This window comes from Saimiri boliviensis, chromosome 18 (genome assembly GCF_048565385.1).
Source record: "Saimiri boliviensis isolate mSaiBol1 chromosome 18, mSaiBol1.pri, whole genome shotgun sequence".
NCBI classification, from domain to species: Eukaryota; Metazoa; Chordata; class Mammalia; order Primates; family Cebidae; genus Saimiri; species Saimiri boliviensis.
The window spans coordinates 12,727,285-12,752,813 of NC_133466.1; the positions used below are offsets into that span (position 1 = coordinate 12,727,285).

Here is a 25,529-nt window from a genome sequence, read left to right on the forward strand (position 1 = left end):
CCCTCACCAGAAAACAAATCTGCCAGTGCCTTGATCTTGGACTTCTCAGCCTCCAGAGCTGTGAGAAACAAATATGTTGTTTGTAAGTCACCCAATTAATGGCATTTTGTTGTAGCAGCTCAAATGGACTCAGACATCACTTAATGTATATAAAATATGTTTTACATATTTATTGGTTTGTGGCTTCTAACATTTTTTAAATGAACTTAAAAAAGAGAGAGAATAATGTCTATCTTTGGAGTTGAAATGAGTTCATTTTTTCTTTGGAACAACCACAAGAGGACACTTTGTACACTAGTGCAGGCATTTACCGTAAGTAACAATTCATCAGGCCAAAAAAGGTGGAATAAACAATGAAAGTAAAAGTATCAAGGAGTCTCCATGCTCTACATTTAATCCATTCAATTTCCTGCTAAAGTAGAATTTCTTCCCTGTGTGTCAATCCTTTGGGATCAGCCTACAGAAACAGTCTCCTCAGTTTCTTCTAGAAACTTCCCAGTTTAGAACCCCGAAAGAGTGGCCAGCAGTCACCAAGTCAGGTTCTCTCCGGCGTGCAGCTAATGAGACTGGTAGGCCAGCCGCTGCCTCCTGGTTGCCATGGAAATGACCAGGCCGCTGGCCCTCTGAAGACGGAAAAGAACAGCACGTGGAAGACCACGCATTCCACCCTGGCTTGCAGATTAACCCAGCTGTCAAGCCAGGGTGAAGGATCCGCGGCCAGGCAGAGGTCTGTGGAGTGGAGAGGCGAGGACTCACGGTGGAACTCTGAGATGTAAGTACTTTCTCTGTTCTTCTTTTTTAAAAAGCATGTCTAGTCTAACAGACCGTTTTTAAGAGCTTCAGAATTTCTGCTGCATGGCAGGAACTGTGACGTTTGGAAGAGCCATTGGCAGGGTCATCTTCTTGTTGCATTTGCATTTCCTGAACCCGTAACATACATGTATGAGTGGCTTCCACTATGAAACACTTTTTAGGCTTCCAGGCGTATGGATTTCTCTTTATTGAGATCCTGCCTTTAAAAAGAAAGATTTTCAGTGCATTAAGCAAAGAATGAAATGGTCTTCTCATTTAAACCCTAAAAAGAAAAACTCACTTAAGGCTAATCCAACAGATATCTCCTTGAAATCTTGTCTCTAGTTTAAAATATCTGACTAGACTTTTCCGTTAGTCTTCAATGGTAAATAACAATTAAGGAAAAGAGATATGATACATAGCTCTTTTCCTTATTGTGATCGCAAACAAAGTGGGAACTCCCAAAACATCGGCTGATGTTGTTTCTTTGCTCTGCTTTATCTTTTAATAGTATTATATTTACTGCCTATTTACACACCTGGCTTTATAGCGTTCGCTGGTTAGAAAACAAAGAAAGAGAAGAAAGTAGGTTTGGATGATTATTAACATTTGGATTGGATAGTTCTTGTTTTTTAAAAATTGGTGTTTTATTCAAAAGTGAAAAAGCATGATAAATAATGTAGCAAAAGGCAAGATGAGGAAGGGAATGCTTTAATTCAAAATCAGTAGACCATACACAGTCCTGCATATATTTCTTTGTTTAATAAGCATATTTTTGGAAAGTTTTTAGCAAAAGTATGTTGGTGTATATTGAGGACAGGAAATATTTCAAAAACACTGTGCATGTTATTTATTTAAAAAACCCATCCTTTAAAAATACCCCCCAAAAAGACTTCATTTGCTTGAAAATTTTTTTTACTGAAAAGAGCCATCCCTGAGAAGCTTTTTGCTTTTTTTTTTTTTTTTTTTTTTTTAAGACTAAATAATGCAGCATGTTTGGAAGAAAAAAAAGACTTTTCATTACTTTTTTCTGACAGAAATTGGCATTTTTTGAAAATAACAGTTTCAGAAAAAAAGGTATTTATGGAAATGAGTGCTTTTCAAGAGATGACTTGGATTTCTCAGCTTTCTTTTCCACACTAATACTTTTCAGTTCTTAAAGCTGCTACATTATCAGCTTTTAAAATTCAGTGCCCAGTGGCTTGTGTCTGTGTCTGTGGGAGCTAGCAGGTCAATAAGCCCCAGTGGGAAGAACAGGCAGACCTCACGGTTCTGTGGGTGTGGGACCAAGGGGCAGCTGTGCAAAGCTGCGGATGTGAACCCCAGTGATGCAATTAGCTGGGTGTCTACCAAGTCACTCAAAGTAAATACTCAAAGTATTTGCAATCATTGCCTAATTCACTCTCTCAAGGACCTGTGTCAAATAGAAAGGTACAGTTGCCATATATTTTAGTTAGGACTCCTTCGTCAGGACTTCTGAGAATTCTTTGTCTCACATTCTATACCTATGTAGGCAGCAGCAGCACTCTGTTCATATTGTCCTCTATTCTGATTATGAACTTAAGAATAGAGATTTATTTCTTACGGTTCTGGAGACTGGGAATTCCAAGGTCAAGAAGCCTGCATCCAGCAAGGGCCTTCTTGCTGTTTCACCCCATGGCGGAAGGTGGAAAGGCAAGAGAGCATGTACATGCGCATAAGAGAGAGAGAGACAGACAGAGAAGAAGGGGGTCAAACTCATCCTTTTATTTGAAACCTACTCCCATGATGACCAACCCACTCCTCAATAACAGCATTAATCCATTCATGAGGGCACTGCCCTCTTAAAGGTAACTCTTAAAGCTCCCACCCCTCGACACTGTTGCACTGGGGATTCAGTTCCTACATATGAACTTTAGGGAACACATTCAAATCATAGCATTTAGCGTGAGGTTCCATACACATTTAGGTTAAAGGCCACAGCATCTAGTAATAGAATACAATGCATGGACTTTCACTTGAATAGGCCCAAGACCCTAGGGTAGGAAATAGCGCCGTAATTTCCACCATGGCTCTTCAGAGTATAGTTGGCTGTCTGGGTTCAAATTTTACCCATTATTAACTGGTTCTGTCACCCTGGACAAGTTATTTAACCTCCCTGTGTCTTCATTTCCTGATATGAAAATGAGACCATATGTGGTGGCTCATGCTTGTAACCCCAGCACTGTGAGAGGCTGAGGTGGGTGGATCACTTGAAATCAGGAGTTCAAAACCAGCCTGGCCAACATGGCAAAACCTGGTCTCTACTAAAAATACAAAAATTAGCTGAGCGTGGTGGGGTACCACCTATAATCCCAGCTACTTGGGAGGTTGAGGCAGGGGAATCACTTGAACCTGGGATGTGGAGGTTGCAGTGAACTGAGGTAGTGCTAGCCTGGATGACAGAGCAAGGCTCTGTCTCAAAAAAAAAAAAAAAAAAAAAAAAAAAAAAAAAAAAAAAGAATGGGGCCATAATATCTACCTGAAGGATTACAGAAAGGATTTTAAATAACAGAAAACGTGAAACACTGAACAATGCCTAGCACAAAGGAAGCACTCATTAAATCATACTATTCGTGAATAAAAATATGGATCGCTCCTGATTTCATTCAGTTTTCAACACACAACATACATGTATCACATTTTTTTATTTTCAAGTATGCTGCCACTTTATTGGTGACCATTTGCTATATTTAGCTAGCTGAGCCTTGGGAACACAGGGCTGAAGAACAGTGAATTATTGATGCCGTAATATTTCTCATAAGAGTCTGAACTTTCTTGGAAATCAGGAGCTGTGTATTTGACATGTTAAGTTGGAGATGTCTGCTAGACATTGAGAAAGCTATCAGATACAATGTGAGGCAGGTGAGCATGACACAGTCAGGAGCTAGAGACATATCTCAGCTCCCCATCAGCATCTAGGTGGTATTTAACTTTACAGGACAATAGGCAGGAACCAAGAGAGTGGACGAACATACAGAAGACAGCCATGCACTGAGCTGGGGACATGCAATAATGACAGTTAAGAAGATCAGATGTCAGCCAAAAGACTGAGAGGGAGTGGCCTTTGAAGTAGCCAGAAAACCAGGAGAACATGATGTCATGGAAGAACAGAAAGCTATTCACTCAAAAGGAAGGGGGGAGGCAACTAAGTCAGATGCTGGTGGGAAGTCAAACAAAATGAGACCAGGAAATTAATCACTGGATTTGGTATGGGGTGGTGGGGTGTGGTGGGGGGTGGTGGGATTCAGTGAGAACTTGATGAGAATGGTTGCAATAGAATGATCCCAGCAAAAGTCTGGTTTTTCGAAGTGGCTTAACTTCAAAAAACTAACTGTGTTAGTACTTAACACAGTTAGGTACTAGGCTCTGTGTGATAACAGATTGGCTTACGAAAGCTCTTTTTAAAATTTATTTTGTAATAGACTGATACAACACTCTAAGAAAAATAGGTTTGAGTCAAATAAGAACTGTCATGTATTCCCCCAACCTAATAAAATGTCATGAAAGAGGAGAGATTGGAAGACAGTGTAAGAGATAAAGATGGTTTCTCAGTGGATACAAAACAGAAATCATCCCCACACCCAGAGGGAAACATAAGCAGATGAGGGGAATGTGGCCCAGATTGGAGAATAAGAAAACACAATGGGACCACACGCAGTGGCTCACACCTGTTGTCCCCACACTTTGGGAGGTGGGAAGATGTCTTGAGGCCAGAAGTTGTAGATCAGCCTGGGATTACAGTGAGACCACGTCTCTACAAAAATTTAAAACATCTGCCAGTGGTACGCACCTATAGTCCTAGCTACTCAGGAGGCTGAGGTGGGAGGGTTGCTTGAGCCCAGTAGTTCAAGATGACAGTGAACTACTGCACTTTAGCCTGGATGACAGAGCAAGACCTTGTCTCAAAAAAGGAAAGAAAGAGAGAGAGAAGAAAGAGAAAGTAAGGGAAAGAAAGAAAAGAAAAGAAAGAGAAAGAGAGGAAGAAAGGAGGGAGGGAGGGGAGGAAGAGAAGAGAAGAGACGAGAAAGAAAGAAAGAAAGAAAGAAAGAAAGAAAGAAAGAAAGAAAGAAAGAAAGAAAGAAAGAAAGAAAGAGAAAGAAAGAAAAGAAAAGAAAGAGAAAGAAAAAGAAAACCCAGTGAGATATCACACATTCTCTCTCTCTCTGTCTCTGTCTCTCTCTCTCTCTTTCTGTCTCTCTCTCTGTCTCTGTCTCTGTCTCTCTCTCTGTCTCTCTCTCTCTCTCTGTCTCTCTGTCTCTCTCTCTCTTTCTCTCTCTCTCTCTCTCTCTCTCTCTGTGTGTGTGTGTGTGTGTGTGTGTGTGTGTGTGTGTGTGTGTGTCTCCTCAAGGTTTATTCCCACAACATGCCTTGGTGCCTCTCCTTTCCCAGTTTTGATCCATTTCCCATAAAATGATTACTTTGAATTTGCATCTCTGAAATGACTGGTCTCTGGGTCATTAAAAAAAGAATCTTCTCTGTGGCCAGGAGGTCTGAAGAATTCATCTGGAGTTGTGTCTAGACACTATTTCATGGCACTCGATTTAGCCCAAATCGTGATGCCAGATTATCTACTGGAGCTCTGCTGCTGTCGCAAAACTAATCTTCAAAGAGTCATCAGTGAGATCAGGACTCACTCTTTTTAGGTTTACAGAAAAATCGTGAGGATAGTACAGAGAGTTCTCATACAGAGTTAACATCTTACATTAGTGTGGTACACTTGTCACAGTTAATAAACCAGTACTGACACATTATTATTATAAAATAAAGTCCAAACATTATTCAGATGTCCTTAGATTTTACCTATTGTCCACTTTTATTGCCCCAGGTTCTCACATTACCTTTAGTCATCATTCCTGGGAGGCATTTTAAAACTCTGAAAAATCTTCCAAGAAAGAAACAAGGTTTAAATGTTCATTGGTTCCAATATTTGTAACTAAAACCAGCAAAGAAAAATTTAATTCTTATTTTTCTTCCAAACTTGAATGGTCAGAACTATAGCTTGAACACGGGTGAAAGGAAAAAAGCCTAAGGCTTGTATCTTAAGGAAATAGTTCAAGGGCCTTTGCTGGAATGTAGGAAGGAACAACTCTAAGTGGAAGATCTGAATTCCCTTTTATTGTTCTTGTTCTGGAAGCAGGTAATTAAAATAGTAAAGGTCTGCCAGTTTTTTTTTTTTGTTTTTTTTTTTTTTTTTTTTTTTTTTTGGTTTCTCATCTCCTAGCAAAGGGATTAATGTCTGACTCATTTTCCTTGGCAACTTCACACTCACATAATACTGGCGCAGTAATTTGAGCAAAGTTCTTCCTGGGTTAGCTTTGCAAGATTGGACTCTGAAAGGGTAGGTTGTGGGGGAGTTTTTCAGCAGGAGCTGTTGTAATCTCTCAAGCAAGAGCAATTAGGGGAAGGGCTTTGTGATGCTCACAAATATCTGTGAGACCAAAATATAATAATTCTATTCGTGTTTTCCTTAGCTCCTTGGAGGGTGTGTGGCATGAGATGGAAGGACGGTGATTAGAGGCTTGACTTGGGGCTCACGGTCTCCACTCTAGGCAAGTGTATTTCGCCCTTCATCCTCATTAGATTCACAGGAAAGTTGTAAGGCAACCAGGAACCTAGACCAGGCTTTTGGTAAAGTCACAGGAGGTGAGAGGTGCCTCCTGAGATTTGGCCAGATGTCATTCAATGGCTTTCAAAGATAATGCACAGCTAGGCCAAAGGTGAGAAAGCTCAAATTCCCACCCTGTCACCCATACACAGAAACTCATTCTGGTTTCTCTGCCATGGCTAGGCCATACAATGAAAGTCGCTGAAGAAATGGATGAATTTTGCTTGCTGATTTGGTAACACTTGACAATCCTAGGAGGTAAAAGGCAAAAGAGGGAGGCAACGATCAATTACATGCCTCATTGACTTAGCCAATGTAGGGACTCATCTGGACAATATAAATAGTCGTGGAGCGCTGCTATGTGCCGGACCCTGTGCTAAGGACGAGGGAAACTGCCATCAGCAAGAAGGCAACAGAAATCTGACCCCCCTGATAAGGTTTGGCTGTATCCCCACCCAAATCTCATCTTGAATTGTAGCTCTACTAATTCCCTCGTGTTGCGGGAGGGACCCAGTGGGAGATTATTGAATCACGGGGGCGGTTTCCCCCATACTGTTCTCGAGGTAGTGAGTAAGTCTCACGAGAGCTGATCGTTTGAAAAGGGGAAACCCCTTTTGCTTGGCTCTCATTCTTCTCGTTTGCCACCATGTGAGACGTGCCTTTCACTTCCACCATGATTGTGAGGCCTCCCCAGCCATGTGGGACTGTCAGTTCATGAAACCTCTTTCTTTTGTAAATTGCCCAGGCTTGGGTATGTCTCTATCAGCAGCATGAAAACCGACTAATACACCCCCACAATAAACCAACAGCGAGGAAGCCCGGCACCCAGACAGCAAATTAGTGGGTGAAATTAACACCCAGGTGAGCTCAGGGCTTTCCAAATATCCATTTTTCTGTCAGTTCTTACTTCTAAGCGCCTGACCACTTTAGTCTATTTCTATGATTCAATCAATTTAATCTCAAACCAGTAATTCAGGTGATACCTGAAGAGCTTCTGGCTCCACCAGCCAGCAGGCACAGATGTGGTTAAGTGAACACGAATAGCTTGTATTCTGCTGGCTTGCACTCCCACCTATCTGATGCAGGTCCTTGCCTCCTTACACCACTATGTCTACAAAATAGAGTCTCCTCCAGCTGTTTCTTAGAGTCCCCAGGAGTGTCTTGCCTGTGCAATGGTCCTTTCGTCTGCTCCTGTCCCCAGCCCCCACTGGATGCTGACTGTCCCTTGCCTTGGCCATGGGGCTCCCTGTTGCTTGATGACCAGGGAGCAATGTCCAGGGGTGGCCCCAGTCTGTTCTTGAGAAAGGGTCAAATGGTGCCACTGGTCTGTCATTCCTCACTGTGCTAGAGCTGAGCTGTACTCAATACAGAAGGGGGGAAAATGCCTCTGTCCACCTCTCAGTGTCACCCTTTCTTGCCTGGGCAGGGGGCCTCATACATCAGATTTTTGTTTGTTTGTTTTTTTGAGACAGAGTCTCGAACTGTCACCCAGGCTGGAGTGTAATGGTGCGATCTCAGTTCACTGCAACTTTTGCCTCCCAGATTCAAGCAATTCTCCTGCCTCCACCTCCCGAGTAGCTGGGATTACAGGCACCTGCCACCAAGCTCAGCTAATTTTTTGTATTTTTAGTAGACACAGGGTTTCACTATGTTGGCCGGGCTGGTCTTGAACTCCTGACCTCATGATCCACCTGCCTCAGCCTCCCAAAGTGCTGGGGTTACAGGAGTGAGCCACTGCACCCAGCCAACATCTCAGAATTCTTAAAAGCACTTCTTGCAGCTTCTGCTTGCAACCCGACAGGACTTAGCCTTGGGCACAGGTTTGGGCTGGAAAGACACAAATGCCACTGTCCCATGTCTCTGCTCATCCCTGCCCTGGGACCTCCCGTATCATCTTCATTCTCCTTTCTTCTTCAACAATTCCACTTATGCAATTAACCACCTGAAGACAGCCACCCCCTCAACTCATAAAACGTATCCAGATGTATCCATTTGGTCTTGGATGGGTCCAACATAGTGTGACTATTCCACAGGAGCATTGAGCTTTATGCTGAGAGCTTATGATCCAGGCTAATGAGAGGAATAAACCACATGATGTAATTAGCAAACACTTCAGGGCTGTGAATACAAAAGGGCTGGTTTGGTTCAGAGGGGTGGGATGTGGTGTTTTAGTTTCCTTATTGTCTCTGTAATCATTTCCTATTGCTGCTATCAAAAATTTCTACACATTGGTCAGGCACAGTGGCTCACTCCTGTAAACCCAGCACTTTGGGAGGCCAAGGTAGGCAGATCATTTGAGGTCAGGAGTTCGAGAGCAGCCTGGCCAACATGGTAAAACCCCATCTCTACTAAAAATACAAAATTTAGCCGGGTGTGGTGGCGCACACCTGTAATCCCAGCTATACAGGAGGCTGAGGCAGGAGAATCGCTTGAACCCAGGATGTGGAGGTTGCAGTGAGCCAAGATTGTGATACTGCACTCCACCCTCCAGCCTGGGTGACAGAGCGAGACTCCATATCAAAAAAAAAAAAAAAAAAAAAAAAAAAAAAAAAAAAAAAGGTCAGTGGGCTGGTGGCTCATGCCTGTAATGGCACTTTGGGAGCCCGAGGTGGGCAAATCATGAGATCAAGACCATGCTGGCCAACATGGTGAAACCCCATCTCTACTGAAAATATAAAAATTAGCCATGTGTGGTGACATGCACATGTAGTCTCAGCTACAGGACCCTTGGGAGGCTGAGGCAGGAGAATCGTGTGAACCTGGGAGGTGGAGGTTGCAGTGAGCTGAGATCACACCATTGCACTCCAGCCTGGTGACAGAGCAAGACTCCGTCTCAGAAAAAAAAAATAAAAAAGAAGTCTACAAATTTGGTGGCTTAAAACAACACATCAATATTCTTTTACACTTCTGGAGGTCAGAAGTTCAAAACCAGTCTGACCAGGCTACTGTGAGGATGTCAGTAGGGCTGGTTCCTTCTGGAAACTCCAAGGGAAAATCCATTCCTCGCCTCTTCCAGCTCTTAGAGGCTGCCAGCATTCCTTGGCTTGTAGCCACATCACTCCAGTCTCTGCTTGGGTTGTCACATTGCCTTCTTCTCTATCTCCTACTGTGTCTGTCTTATAAGAACCCTGTTGATTACGCTGGGTCCACCCAGATAATCCAGGGTCATCTCCTCGTCTCAAACTTCTTAATTTAATCATGTCTGCAGAGGCCTTGTGGCCGTGCAATGTAATGTATTCACAGGGCCCAGGGCTTAGGACACAAGCACCTTTAAGGACCATTATTTGACCTATTATAATATCCATTAGGCACAGTAGGAGATGAGAAATAAAGTGTTTTGATCATATCCCATATTCCTGCCACTGCTTTAGCCATTTTACACACATTTAAATGAGTAGAAATGGAATCAATTAATTTCTATTTTCCAGATCAGCTTACTAGTAATTTCAGGACCTCTCAATCCTTAGAATTTACAGGAGGACAGCTTGCCTGGGAATGCCACTCCTGTGACATCCACTGTGAGCCCTGATGGCCATGAGAAAAACATAGCTCATTTTCTCAGAGTTAGGAGCCTCTGGGTGGCTTCATCAGCCTGGCAGCAAGCCTAGCTGCTAGTGAGGGCTAGTTATAATTTACATAATTATAAATCTGATTTGATTCGTTACAGGAAAAATCACACAAAGAGGCCTTTTTGTTTTATGCTGCACCTGTTTTCTCTCTAATCAAATGCTTGATACAAGTAATGCATTAAATGTACCAGTTACTTTAGATTTCTTTGGGGTGACTTTTGGGACGCCCTCACAGAACATGCTAATATATTTGTTATCACTATGACTCCGATATTACAAAATATCATTGTTGATGAATAGTACTGTGTATATTGTAGTATATCTATGAGTACTTATGAGTACTACAATATACATAATAATATAGAACCCTTCAGGCTGGCTGCGATGGCTCACACCTATAATCCTAGCACTTTGGGAGGCCAAGACAGGAGAATCACTTGAGCCCAGCCTGGACAACATAGTGAAACCTTGTCTCTAAACAAAATAAGTAATATACTACTATTTATATACATGCACACACACACACACACACACACACACACACACACACACACACACACATATATAATCACATGCATCTACTTTGCTCTTGTAACCTGTGTGGTTGGATTATCATCCTGTGCCACGTCAAGAGAAGTAAGACTCAGACAGGCTCTCTGACTGATCCAACTATATACTAGTGAGTTCAACATGCACAGTCACATTTTTTTTTTTTTTTTTTTTTTTTTGAGACAGAGTTTTGCTCTTGTTGCCCAGGCTGGGGAGTAATAGTGCAATCTCGGCTCACTGCAACCTCCACCTCCCAGGTTCAAGCAATTCTCCTGCCTCAGCCTCCCATGTAGCTGGGATTACAGGCATGCACCACCAGGCCTGGCTAATTTTTTTGTATTTTTAGTAGAGATGGGGTTTCTCCATGTTGGCCAGGCTGGTCTCAAACTCCCGACCTCAGGTGATCCACCTCAGCCTCCCAAAGTGCTGGGATCACAGCCATGAGCCACCGCACCCAGCCACAAAAATGTTTTAAAGTGTGTCCTCTTAAAACCCAAATTGTATACTTGAAGCTAATTTTGCCAGAATAATTCCAACTTATGGAGACATGAGTTTTACTTCCTCTTTTTCTCGATGAGCAAATATATCAGCTGAGAGCACATAGTTTAGATCCCACCATATAAACCAAACAAGATTCTGAACACATCAGAATTACCAGGAACTCATTTCGTGCCCCTCACAGTGAACTGTGTAAACCGCAGTGACAGAGAAATGATCTTCACCCACAGAGGCGGCACAGAATGGTGACCTCAGCATTAGATCCTTGTAAGGGCCTGTGAAAATTCAGGGGCTCATACCAAGGATGAAGATGTGCTGTTGCGGAAAGGATGAAGAAATAAAAGGCAACACGTATCACAGTCAGAAAACCTTGGGGAGGGACCCAAATTAGCTTTCAACTTCATAAGCTTCAAAATATTAAACAACAAAGATATCAAATATCATCTTGCATAGTGTTTATCTCTAACCTACCTCCTGCAGTGTGTTTGTGAGACAAAGCCAAAGAAAAGAAAAATGCTAAAAATCCCTTTTTCCAAGAGCATTTCAAGGTCCTACACCTAAAGCCCTCACACAGTGCCTGTGTGGGCATTTCATCCACATAACAGAATAGCCAACACCCCTCCTTGACCTAAATGGGAAGAGGGTTTGCACAGCCCTGGATAAGCGGGCGCTGGACCTGAGAACAGGTGACCACTCGTTTCCAGAGCCCTAGCGTGGAGTCTCTGCCCCACACTTCTCCCATACTTTCTATTTAATCCTTGCTATCTCTCTAATAAGGAACAAGGTAGCCATAAGGCTTACCGTGCAAATACCATTGGGCAAGAATGTGTTGGCTGAAATTCCGATTAAGGCTTAACCAACTGGTATCAGATCCCAATCTGTGAGCAGGTTTTCAGCACTGGCTCCTGGAAAGAATGGATGACCAAGGAATTTAGAGGAAGGCACCTCCGGGGGAGCTGGGGATTGGAGAGCCGCTCTACCTACTCATAGCCTGCCATAACTAGCCCGCACTAGCAGCTCGGCTTGCTGCCAGGCTGATGAAGCCACCCAGAGGCTCCTAACTCTGAGAAAATGAGCTATGTTTTTCTCGTGGCTATCAGGGCTCACAGTGGATGTCTCAAGGAGTAGTGTTCCCAGCCAGACAGTGTTGGGATGCTAAGAATGAGACAATGATGGGAGGCTGAGACAGGAGACCTGCCTGAATCCAGGAGGGGGAGGTTGCACTGAGCCGAGACTGCACCACTGCACTCCCGCCTGGGTGACAGATTGAGATGAATGCTTTCCTGTGCTGTCCACTGGGCTCTCCTCCTCCCTGTATTGCTGGTTCCCTCCCAGAGGTCCTAGCAGGTGTCCCAACTGCATGCTTACAGGAGAAAGAGAGCCTCATCCTCATCCCAGCCTTCTCAAGGATGCCAGATGCTGAAGCAGATTTACCCAAAGAGCCTGGCGTTGGAAGGAGTCGACAAATGGAGAGGTGGAAATCGTTGGAGAAAATACGAAAGAAAAGTGTTCCCCTCCTTAGAATTCATTGTCCTGACTCTAGTACCTTCTCCTCCAATTCAGTCTCTCCCTGGCAGCCTAGGCTACCTTCTAAGCACAAGTCTAAGATGTAAGCACACGTCTAAGATCTAAGCACACGTCTCCTGCTGCAGACCTTTGCTGCCTCATTTGTTGTCTCTTGCAGGAGCCTCCAAAGAGGGAGTTTACATCACAGGAGGTTTGCAAGGCAAGCTAGTGGGGTAGAGCTGAAAATATTCAAACTTTCATTTTTATTTCTTTTTCATCTCAAATTTTTAAAAAGTCTACTGTTTGTGTATTGTAGATAATATAGATGATATGTAAGTATGGTAGTACATGAGTGGCCTTTATAAATTAACAGAGACATCTACTGGGGAGGGTTTTTAAATTATTTGTAGATGGAGTGATGGTCAGAAGAGTTTGGAGACTAAGTCACAGCCAGCAGAAAATCCAAACCCCTTAGTTTGACCAGCAAGTTCCTGTCTAACCCTGTCCTCCTGCTTACCACCCCCTCATGGACCTCAAGACATCTTAGACTTGCTCTAAACATATGGAAGACTTCAGTCATTCTGACCTCTGTGCCAATATCTCTTATATCTGCATTGCCTCTCCTTTCCTGACCTGAACGCCTTCTCTACCTGGCCCAAAGGGCACACCTTTGAGAGTCTTTCCATTTCTTCCTTCCCACCACTCCATGTGCTTTTTTTTTTTTTTTTTTTTTTTTTTTTTTTAAGGCAGAGTCTCATTCCATCGCCAGGAGCCAGGCTAGAGTGCAGTGGTGTGATCTTGGCTCACTGCAACCTCCACCTCCCAGGTTCAAGTGATTCTTCTGTCTTAGCCTCCTGAGTAGCTGGGATTATAGGTGCACACCAGCACACCCAGCTAAGATTTTGTATTTTTAGTAGAGATGGGGGTTTCACCATGTTGGCTAGTCTGGTCTCAAACTCCTAACCTCAGGTGATCCACCTGCCTTGGCCTCCCAAAGTGCTGGGATTACAGGTGTGAGCCACCCCGCCCAGCCTCCATCTGCATCTTTAAGAACTACCAATCACATTGCCTTCTAATTAGTTGCCCAGTTTTTTGTTCCCAGAGTACATTCCAAGTTTTCCTGGCAAATTTTAAGTCTCTTGAGGGTATGGATAATATCTTCTTCATTTTTGCTTCCCCATGACTTAGGCCGTTTGCCTAGCATCCAATAAATGTCCTCTAAATGTTGATTTCTCATTTTCTTTTGAGAAAAGTGGATGTAAAAATCATAAGTTGCAAAGCAATATTAGCACCTGCTGCATTGTACCCAGCTAGCAGGGTAGGCTGGCTGTATTGACAAACTTCAAGATATCAGTGGCTTAGAGTAATTGAGATCTGTTCCTGCCCTATATCACAGACTAATGCCATTAAGTGGGAAGAGGGGTGTGCTCTGTTCCATACAATCATTCAGGGATTCAACCTTTTGCCTACACTTCTGCCATCTTCTAGGGCCATCGGTTCCTTCGTAGAATCTTCCACCACATTCCATTGGCCAGAATTCAACCACATGGCACCACTTCACTGCCAGAAGCTCAGAAATAAAGTCCAACAGTGTGCCAAGGAAGGAGAGGAGAACATGGCATTCATGGGCACTAGAAGTCTCTGATATACCTCGATTGTAAGACACAATAAGTAGCTTGATGCAACCATGATAAAAACTCAGGGGATGTCTATGCATCCAAATTTTTCAGTCAAGATGCTAAAAACTGTGTATGGTTTTTAAAATCTTCGTGCCTTTAAATCACTGAACATGTTTAAAAACTAGAACTACTATTCAGAATCAGTTTGAATACTGTTTTTCTGTTGCAGCTGAAGAAATCTCAAGAACAATACTAGCAACTAGCTACATAAAGGCAGAGGGTTCTGAATTGAGGAGATCAGCCATCAGTTACTTCAGAACAAATTCCACACAGATTCCTTCTCAATCTAGGATTACACCCAACGTTTAGATAATGTTTATACTTGGCTTCAAAAGGAATGTTTCAAACTGGACTAGTTCTGTTTATAAGAAGATATTACTAGTAAGGAGATATTGTGTCCGTGGGAGGACAGCATTTGGAGCATTTGCCCAAAACAAATTTGAAATGTCATAAATAATAACGTTCTAAACTCTATAGTCCTAACACAAAAGACGAATAACTCTAATTGCGGAAAAATCAGGCGACATTCTCCAAATCCTTACAGCAATTAAAAATCAAAAGCAATCTACCATTTTAATTTGGAAGTCAGTTTAATTTGAAATCAAAAGTGGTTTTTATGTTATTTTTGAGACAGAGTCTCACTTGCTCTGTTGCCCAGGCTGTAGTGCAGTGGTGCAAGCTTGGCTCACCACAACCTCCGTCTCCTGAGTTCAAGGGATTCTCGTGCCTCAGCCTCCCTAGAGTAGCTAGGATTACAGGTGCGCACCACCACACCCTGCTAATTTTTGTATTTTTAGTAGAGACAGGGTTTTACCATGTTGGCCAGGCCGTTCTTGAACTCCTGACCTCGAAAGATCTGCCTCCCTCAGCCTACCAAAGTGCTGGGATTATAGGCCTGGCAGTGATTTTCATTTTTAAAGTGGAAATGCAATTAGGGGAAAGACTCAAGACGAGAAAGTGTGAAAGGCTCAAGAGTCAGAAGCTGATGAGATGCCCTGGCAAGAAGCAGTCTCAAGTAGAGATCTGAGTTACAGGCTCTGGGGTTAAAGGCAGAAGAAAGTCAGGCCCCGGGCACCCCAAGGAACACGCTGTGAAGCCAGGATGTGGAGAGATAAGCAAATTTATCCCTCACAAATGCATTCCCCAAAGGATTTCCCAGCAAAAGTCCTCAAAGATTCTTGGAAGGTAAAAACCAGGGGCCTTCCAGCAAAGGAGACAATTTGAAGTTCTGAGTATATCCCACGAAGTCAGACATATACCTGCAATCTTCGAGTGTGTGTGTGTGTGTGTGTGTGTGTGTGTGTGTGTGTTTTGTTTTTTTTTTTTTTTTTTGAGACGGAGTTTCGCTCTTGTTACCCAGGCTGGAGTGCAATGGCGCGATCTCGGCTCACCGCAACCTCCGCCTCCTGGGTTCAGGCAATTCTCCTGCCTCAGCCTCCGATGTAGCTGGGATTACAGGCACGCGCCACCATGCCCAGCTAATTTTTTGCACCTTTTAGTAGAGACGGGGTTTCACCATGTTGACCAGGATGGTCTCGATTTCTTGACCTCGTGATCCACTCGCCTCAGCCTCCCAAAGTGCTGGGATTACAGGCTTGAGCCACCGCGCCCGGCTGAGTGTGTTTTATCAAAGCGGTGCTTCAGCGTTTGCTGAGACTGAGAGGAGCAGAGTTGCTCTGCTCACCCATGCTCACCCCATGGGTCTCGTGGACACCCACTTCTCCGATTGTCTACCTGGCCCTTTTCTAATAGTGCCTCCTGACTGCACTTTGCAGAACCAGCCTTCTACCCTCAGTCCATTGTTTGCAATGTGGCTGATCCCATTCATTGGCTCCAGAGCTGAGCATGTGACTCAGGAGACCAGTGTATTTTTGCCTTCTAATATTTATTTATTTATTTGCTTATTTGTTTGTTTACATGTTTATTTATGTTTTGGTGGCAAGGTCTCGTTCTGTCACTCAGGCTGGAGTGCAGTGGCACAATCTCGGCTCACTGTAACCTCTGCCTCCCCGGTTCAAGTGATTTTCCTGCCTCAGCCTCCCTGTAGCTGGGATTACATGTGCACGCCACCATGCCCAGCTAATTTTTGTATTTTTGGTAGAGACAGAGTTTCACCATGTTGGCCAGGCTGGTCTTGAACTCCTGAGCTTGAGAGCTGCCTGTCTTGGCCTCCCAAAGTTCTGGGATTACAGGCCTGAGCCACTGCACCCATCATAATTATTTATTTATTAGAGATGGACCCTTGTTCTGTCATCTGGGCTGGAGTGCAGTAATACAATCATAGCTCACCACAACCTTGAATGATCAGATTCAAGTGATCCTTCCACCTCAGCCTCCCAAGTAGCTGGGACTATAGGTGCTTGTCATCATATCCAAACAATTTATTCTGTTTGTAGAGATTAGGTCTCACAATGTTGGCCAGGCTGGTATTAAACTCCTGGTTTCCCACAATCCTCCTACCTTGGCCTTCCAAAGGGTGGGTATTACAGGTATGAGACACCACATCCAGCAGCCTAGTACTATTTAAAGAGACTTTTTTTTTTCTTTTCTTGAGAGGTTGCTCAGCTGATAGAAAGTAAACCTGGATCTACTGCTGACCATCTTGTCCCCAGAAGGAGTGATCTTGTCTGGGAATAAAGCCCACAAATGAGAAAGAAAAACTGAAAAACGGAGAGACATTTCTGACAACCTCTTTTTGAGTAGCAGGATCAAGCCATGCCTGAAATCCTTCCTTAATTTTTCAAATAAGTAAGCAGATTTTTTTTTTTTTCTCAAGTCAGTCTTAATTGGATTTCTATAGCCAGCAGTTAAAAGAGTTTGAGTACACTGACATTTGGTAAACTATGTTTTTTCATTCATTCAATGAAATGTGCTGAGTCCTTGCTACATGCTAGGCACTGTGCAGGAAATTGAGACTATGTAGCAAAGAAACTGCTCTCTCAAGGTGTTTACCCCAGTGAACGAAAACCTTGAACTAATCATCACAGTACAGCTGGCTGTGGCGGCTCACGCCTGTAATCCCAGTACTTTGGGAGGCTGAGATGGGTGGATCACCCTGAGGTCAGGAGTTCGAGACCAGTCTGGCTAACATGGTAAAACCCCATTTTTACTAAAAACACAAAAATTAGCCAGGCGTGGTGGTACGTGCCAATAATCTCAGCTACTTGGGAGGCTGAGACGAGAGAATTGCTTGAATCTGGGAGGCAGAGCTTGCAGTGAGTTGAGATCGCGCCACTGCACTCCAGACTGGGCAACAGATCAAGGCTCCAACTAAAAAAAAAAAAAAAAAAAAATTCATGGTAGAACTGAAGGAGGAAAATGTCCAACTGGACATGGGCTCTGCGGCAGCCCCTATAAACAGATTGCCAGGGGTATTTGCCCCACTCTCTGCCCTCTTAGTGAGCCTTCCCACACTGGGCACGTGTCCTTGTTCTGGCCTTTGAGCTTCCTGATGTCCAGGAGCCAGGGACCATCCTGAGGTCCAGCCAGGGCCTTGACTGTTGGAAAGTTGCTCACGAATCCTTTTGGGAAATTCTCGTCCCACACATTCCAGAAAACCAATATCCTTTTCTCTTCTGATCTCTTTTCCTCTTCCAGGGCTGCCTCTGAACAGCATCAGCACCTGAAAGAGGGAGGCAGACACTTTTCTCACCAGGTTGTGGGCTGATGGATAGACCTCTCCCTTTCCTTTTAAGGCTGGGGTCAGAGTGGGCTAATGGTGTTGATGGTATTCCTAGTTCTGGGATGACAAGGTTACTGGGACATGAAGTCCCAGAGGCCTCCAGCGGAATCTGGGACAGCTGATTGTCTAAAATTATCTTGTAATTAACAAATTATTCACTGTTCCTCACTAAGGGGGGTAGACACGCCCACGTTCTAACACCGCTCAAGACTGTTAAGCCGCTTGTTCAGAGAGAACTCTTGTTCTCCATGTTTCTCAAAGCTCTTTCTTCCATGACAAAATGTACCTATTAATAAAGCCTTTTAAGAAAATCCTGTGCCAACTTTTAGACACAAAGCACTATAAACCGCCTTATCCAGTCCCCTATGTGGGATCAAATCACTTTCTCTGCTGTGTTCTCATAACTGTCTCTATGTTCAGCAGAGCTCTTCTCAGTTTAGCCTTATTTGTCTTTTTCCTTTGAGGATAAATCCTGGAGGATAGAGCTCCAGGTCTTTTGTATCTTTGTTTCTTCTGCTTGGCCTCAGCCAGGGCCTGGCACGTGGCCCAGGCTGGGCCCTGCCCAATGCCTGCGTTTGCCCCTCCTCCTGCCTCCTCCCCACTGCTGCAGCCTCTCTGCCCTCACATGCAGGACTGGCCCGGCACTGGGCTCTGATGCCCCAGCCCATTGGAAGCAGAATCAATTTCATTAGGACATAAGTTCTATGAGGGGTGGGCCCTGGGTTGTCTTGTTCTGAGTTGTACCCCCACGGCTAGCAGAAGGCCTGCCACTTTTCAATAAGCATTAGTTGAAGGAAGGAAGGAGGGAAGGAGGGAAGGAAGGAAGGAGAAAAGGAAGGGAGGAGGAAAAGAAGGAAGGGAGGGAGGGAGGGAAAGAAGGAAGGAGGGAGAGAGGGGAGGGATGAAGGGATGAATGCATGAATATAGTCACAATTGCTGTGAATCAGTGTCTCAACCTCTTCAAGTTTACGTGGCAGAGCTGACTTCTGTCCTCCTGGCACTTCAGCCATGGGGTTGTGGCTTGTGCCTCCTGCCTGAGTACCTGATCCCTGGCATTGCCAACTTTGGTTCCTTTGGATTTCTAATCATCTTGTGACCTCGTCTTACACCCTAATTGCTGCTTGTCTGCCTAGCCTCTTTCCTGCTGTCGCCATACTCTTTGGACACGGCGAGATCCTTAGAATGACCTTCCCTCTGTTGCTCCCTGGCCCTTACTGTAGTGGCCCTGCCAGAAGCTCTGGGCCCTCCCACTCAGAGGTCTCATGCCAAGTGTCCCACCACACCCACGGAGCTCAGTAGATGGAGATGGACTGAATCGTACTGTTTGGTTTCTCTCTTCAGTCACTGGGGGAACATGATTACTTTTGCCAAACTGAAATGTGGTACGCTCTGCCCTACCGTTCAACTCACCTCATTCCAGTCGCACCGCAAAGGAGGACCCTGCACCTATCATATGCCAGACACCGTAGGGCATTTCCCCGCAAACTGGACATTGTTGCTCTTGAAATTACACACGCATCCCTACCTTATTTAGATTTTTTAGAAGTTCTTATAAAGAACTTCTAAAAAATGGTTTTGTTTTGGAGCCCTGCAATAATGGTGTGATCGGAATGAGATGAGATGAGCAGTATGGCAGAGCGTGCCACATTTCAGCCACGTATTCATACATTTCTTCTGGCAGAGTGGCGAAATCAAAATAACTGTGATTAAATGGTGGTTGATTAGTATTTGTGTTGTCTATTATCACAGTTACCTAGGTACATCTGTAGGAGGGGCTGAAAAGGATGAATGGACCCATAAACATTAATGTGGTGGGGACGGGAGGCATGTTTATCTATTTAGAAATGAGAGTTTACCATTAACTAACTGCTTCATTGGTATTCATGCTATGCTGTGTAATAGGTAGCACTCGGATAGCTGAATCCAACAAAGAAGTGTTTGTCTCCTGCATTCCAGGAAGTCAGATATTGAGGGGGAGGAGAGCATGGGTACGTTTAGGGGTTTTCGGGTGCTGGATACTGGTAATTGGATGTTTGGAGAATGTGCTCTCTCCACTCCAAATCTCTGCCTGTTGATAGAATGTGGTAGGTCTCCCGTCTGGCAATTGCTTTGGCATCGCTCTAGCTGCGTTGTTGGCAGGTTGGTCTCACTGTCAGCCGACATCACGGGGAGTTTTGCATCTCGGATGAGCAGAGCTCACAGGTTTGGCTGCTGTCTCTGGATGAGGTGCGGAGAAAAGAGCTTTCCCAGTGCTGGAGCTGCAATCAACAGTTACTAGAACTGTGAGAAAGAAATGTTTACCGCTTGTTTCTTCTGGGGTTCCTTTTCCATAAGCCGTGTATTTCAAATGAAAGGTTGTAATAAAGCTGCCTGTTTTCTTTCAGGTAAATTCCACAAATTGGCTCACAAAGGTGGGGTACGAACACGCTGGCCCACATTGGGCAAGAATGGCACCACCTCCCAGGCACTGTCTCCTTCTGATCAGCGCTCTGGGCGTCTTTGCACTAAACCTCGTCACCAAAGGTCAGAAGAACAGCACGCTCATCTTCACAAAGGAAAACACCATTCGGAACTGCAGCTGCTCTGCAGACATCCGGGATTGTGACTACAGTTTGGCCAACCTGATGTGCAGCTGTAAAACCGTCCTGCCCCTCACCGTGGAGCGAACCAGCTACAATGGCCATCTGACCATCTGGTTCACAGACACATCTGCGCTGGGCCGCCTGCTGAATTTCACTCTGGTCCAAGACCTGAAGCTTTCCTTGTGCAGTACCAACACTCTCCCCACTGAGTACCTGGCTATTTGTGGTCTGAAGAGGCTGCGCATCAACATGGAGGCCAAGCATCCCTTCCCAGAGCAGAGCTTATTCATCCACAGCAGCGGGGACGGTGACTCCACAGAGAAGCCCATGTGGTTACACAAAGGCTGGCAGCCATGTATGTACATTTCATTCTTAGATATGGCTCTTTTCAACAGGGACTCGTCCCTAAAATCATATAGTATTGAAAATGTTACCAGCATTGCCAACAACTTTCCTGATTTTTCTTACTTTAATACGTTCCCAATGCCAAGCAACAAAAGCTATGTTGTCACGTTTATTTACTAACATAGTAACTGTCCAGCCACCTCTAACTTTGGCAAACAATGGATAATCTGCAGAAGGAATCTGGAAATAAGGCCATGAGATAGGTATGGCTAGCCACAGCTGCGCCTCTCTCCGCTGGCTCCATGCAAAACAAAAGAAAAAGAAACCAAAACACCAACGTGATTCTGTCCAGGGACAGGTCTTGAGAGCCAGCTAGGCTACATCTCCACAACTAGGAGCCTGCAGGAAAATGTCCCATCAGAAATGGAGAAAGCAATACACCCTAGAGACTGCTGAGCGGAGCTCCACCTGGGAGGGGACCACCAAGAAACATATATTCTTTCAAAATACTGCCTTAAATGTTTTTCTGTTTCATTTCGTGACATTGCTTGGCATTACCCTAAGTAGAAAATAATCAGTTTCAGAGGTTTGGGGACTATGAGTTTCATAAAACGATTAGGTTCTCTGAAACTGATCTTTTCTGAATAACTTGCTAAGAACAGATGCATTGGAAAATCGGAGTTTGGAGACTGCATTTGCTGGGGTGGAGGTAACACAGGCATGGATAGGGTGGGACCTGAGGACCCAGTGAGGGGACCAGGGTTCCAGCAAGAGGGATGCAGAAGTGAAAACTGGAGGACACAAAACGTATTTGCATCTATCTCAAAATTTTGCTTAGAGCATGGCCTAACCGAGAGGAAAGTTCTTCACTTCCAGCCTTTCACACTCCTTTCCTTATCTTTCTCTGCGTCATCTGTCTTTGCCCCTGCTATACCACTTCCCCTATTTCTTTTCTCATTTTCACCTTCTTTCTCCTTCTCCTTCTCCTTTTCCTCTTGCTCCAAAAATCGGAACTTAGATGAATACCGTTAACCACATTAGGGGCTAGCCTGGGAATCTACTGACCACTTACAACATTATTTCTACTGATAACAGTGCTCAAATTATTAACAGATAATTAAAAAAACTTTTAAGTATCAGTTCATTTGTTTAAGATCGCAAAGTGAAGACATTTTATATGACATGGTTAACACAAAATGTTTTTATGTGTGCTGATAAAAGGAACCAAAGCAACATACTGTTTAAAAAATTAAATGGAATCATTATTGTACCAAGAAAATTTTCACTCATAGAGACCCAACTTGACATTAAAGTGGACTATAAAGAATCCATGGCAGGCTGGGCGCAGTGGCTCACGTCTGTAATCCCAGCACTTTGGGAGGCTGAGATGGGTGGATCACCTGAGGTTGGGAGTTTGAGACCAGCCTGATGAACATGGAGAAACCTAATCCCTACTAAAAATACAAAATTAACCCGGCATGGTGACACATTCCTGTAATCCCAGCTACTCGAGAGGCTGAGGCAGGAAAATCTCCTGAACTCAGGAGGTGGAGGTTGCAGTGAGCAGAGATCGTGCCATTGCTCTCTCCAGCCTGGGCAATGAGAGTGAAACTCTGTCTTTAAAAAAAAAAAAAAAAAAAAAAGAATCCATGGCAATTGTGATACAAATGTCTAAACCTGTAGTGCGATGAAGTTGAAACATGATTGCATTCATCATACCACAATGATAAGAAATAGTCCATATCTTAACAGGATGTCCTGAGGTTGATGACTTTAGATCACATACATCACATTTTTTTTCTCTTAACCTTAACATAGAGTAACTGAAATAACCTGCAATTTCTACATTTGCTTAATTGGTGGGGGATTTAGTCATTCAGGCTAATTAGCATGAGTTCATGTCAGTGTTGAAATTAGGCCAAAACAAAGATCAAAGTATGAATTTTAATAGAAAAGTGCAGCCTCATTACTGACATTGTTCTTCAGAGATAATGTTAAAGTGATAGAAAAGGATAAGGAAAGGGAGAAAAAGGAGGAGAAAGAAAAGCAAGAAATGACAAGTGAGAAGATTAGTAATATATTCACTGTCATTAGTTACTGAAAATATAACAAATTGAATTTTAGTGAATTTTTATTAATAAAGCATAAAATTAAATGATGTTAGAATGTATATGTATCCTATAAATATCTTCCATTTGATAGCTTTGAATAGTTTCAAATCCTTTTCACATATGTTTTAAGTGAGCCTTTTGAGAAATAACTGAATTAATGGGACTTAAACCAATAGAAAAGGAAAGCTAATTTAGTTATAAATCAAGCCTGAGGTTTCAGATTTCTGGACTAAAAATACGGTTCTGTTTGTGCTGCTATGGGATAAAGAATGGGCAGAGAAAATGCACAGCACAGGCATGGGCATCAGTGGCATTGGGCACTTAGCTGCAGGGTTTGGGGGACAAGAGGGAGTGGTGGGATGCGGGTAGGTAAGGGTGCACTCCCACCTGAAGCTCTACAGTGGCTCAGCTCCAACTGAGTGTTGCCGTGGGAAAATTTGATGGGGCCAGATCTCCTCCTTCAAGAGAATGAGGAATTCCAGGTTGTTGTGTGAATTCTCACAATTTGTAAATGTTGGCATGCCATTCAGCATTTTTGTTTGTTTTAAATAATTTAATGTGGGTTGAACAAACTATGTCAATGGTACCCATCTGGCCTGGGGCTAGTAGCTTGTTGCCTCTGGCCAGTGGTGTGCTGATAAAAGTTTAATCACCAGCTCTCCAAAACTAAGCAGGGTGGGCTGGGCTGCGCTGCCTGTAGAGCAGCCATCTTTTATTCCTTTACTTTCTTAATAAACTTGTTTTCTCTTTATTCTATGGACTCACCTTGAATTCTTTCTTATGTGAGATCCAAGAACCCTCTTTTGGGGTCTGGATTAGGACCTCTTTCTGGTAACATCTTTGTGGCAACCACGAAGAGATGATACTGAGGAGACCCCGACCCAAAGGAAATAGAACAACACTGACTGGCTGACTTTGGAGTCAAACTTTTCTTTTGAGCTATTGACAGCTTTCAACAATTGAGTAAATTATGCTCCTATGAACAAAATTTGAAGCATGTTTGTTTCCCTCTACCTAATTTCTCCAAAACTTGGAAACTAGTTACATCACCTTTAGTCAGAGCTAGGAATGGCCCTCTCCATACTGACACCTTCTCCAACTGAACTCCTCTCTATTCTGGATATGAGACTCTAATAGTTCGGCAGGAATATCATTGCCCTTTCAGCCTGCAGAAGCTATAAAGATGGACCTTCATCTCTCTACAGACCTTAGGATTAAGGGTTCTCTTATAAAAAGGAGAGAGGAAATGTCACAGCTTTTAAACCGGAGCGACTCCATCTTGTATAGAGGCTGGGTAAACTAAGGCTAAGACCTACCGGGCTGCATTCCCAGCAGGTCAGGCGTTCTTAGTTATAGGATAACAGGAGGCCATCACAAAATGCAGGTCATAAAGACCTTGCTGATAAAATAGGTTGCAGTAAAGAAGCCAACCAAAACCAAGATGGAGATGAGAGTGACCTCTGGTTGTCCTCACCGCTATACTCCAACCAGCACCATGATAGTTGACAAATGCCATGGCAACATCAGGAATTTACATTATATGGTCTAAAAGGGGAAGGAACCCCCAGCGTGGGAATTGCCCACCCCCATCCCTTTCTTGGAAAATTCATGAATAACCCATCCCTTGTTTAGCATATAACCAAGAAATAACTGGAAAAATAAGCAACCAGCAGCCCTCAGAGCTGCCCTGCCTATGGAGTAGCCATTCTTTTATTCCTTTACTTTCTTAATCAAGTTGCTTTCACTTCACTCTTTAAAAAAGTATGTAGATATGTATGTACACAGTTTATCTCAATTTTACTGATGTAAAGGATGTGTAGTACACAATTTACAAATGACAATAAATGATTACAAATGGTAATAAACTATATTCTTTACTCTTTGTACATCATTAGTTCTCAATGAATGCTTTAATTGATTTTTGCCAAACTCTTATATACAAAGCCAACCCAGGGTTGCAACTGATGAGCATGTAGTTTTGGTATAAATATTGGTTGATATTTTCATTTATGTTAGGAGTAACAGGAAAGTTGAATAACAAAGATAGATGTGAAAATGTCACTTGTTAATCAATGATGAAAGCAACTTCTTTGCTGAATCAAATAACAGTTTTCAAATACTGGAGGAATATTTTCTCAAGAGTGGGGACTATGTAAGGGCTATGGACATGACACACAATCAGCTTTGATGAGCCAGTACAAATCTATGCAATACCCCACTGACTGGAAGGAAAAACGCTGGAGGAACTGAGTAAAGACAATGAGTTTAGGGTGTGGAGGATGGCTTGCAGTATTGAAATGCCCAATTTCCCACTTTCCAGAACCAGAGGTGGAAATGTTAAGGATTTGCACCCACCTTCCATGCAGTAGCCCACTCTTCAACATTGAGAGTTGTGATTCTGAAAGCCCCAAAGGTGGTAGATGGTAAGGTTGTGGAATTTAAGGCCTTATGAGAAAAATAAGTTAGGGGTTAAAACTCTTGAATGAACCTATGAAAATCCCCCAAAAGGAAGGCAGAAACAAAGGAACGAAGAAAATATACGGATAACACCTTATACACATTAAATTAGTAAAAATAGGAATTGGAACAT

General features: G+C 43.5%; 1 protein-coding gene across 1 annotated transcript; it reads left to right on the forward strand.

Moving 5' to 3' along the window:
• Positions 1 to 540: 540 nt before the first annotated feature.
• EPCIP (exosomal polycystin 1 interacting protein) lies at positions 541 to 23,690 on the forward strand. The gene is made up of 2 exons (XM_003927659.4): positions 541 to 772; positions 20,286 to 23,690. The coding sequence occupies exon 2, from the start codon at positions 20,349 to 20,351 to the stop codon at positions 21,006 to 21,008; it is 660 nt and encodes a 219-aa protein (XP_003927708.1). The 5' UTR covers positions 541 to 772; positions 20,286 to 20,348; the 3' UTR covers positions 21,009 to 23,690.
• The last annotated feature ends 1,839 nt before the right edge of the window (positions 23,691 to 25,529 follow it).

Coding starts and splice junctions, on each gene's coding strand:
- EPCIP (XM_003927659.4), top strand. CDS start 20,349: ATGGCACCACCTCCCAGGCACTGTCTCCTTCTGATCAGCGCTCTGGGC.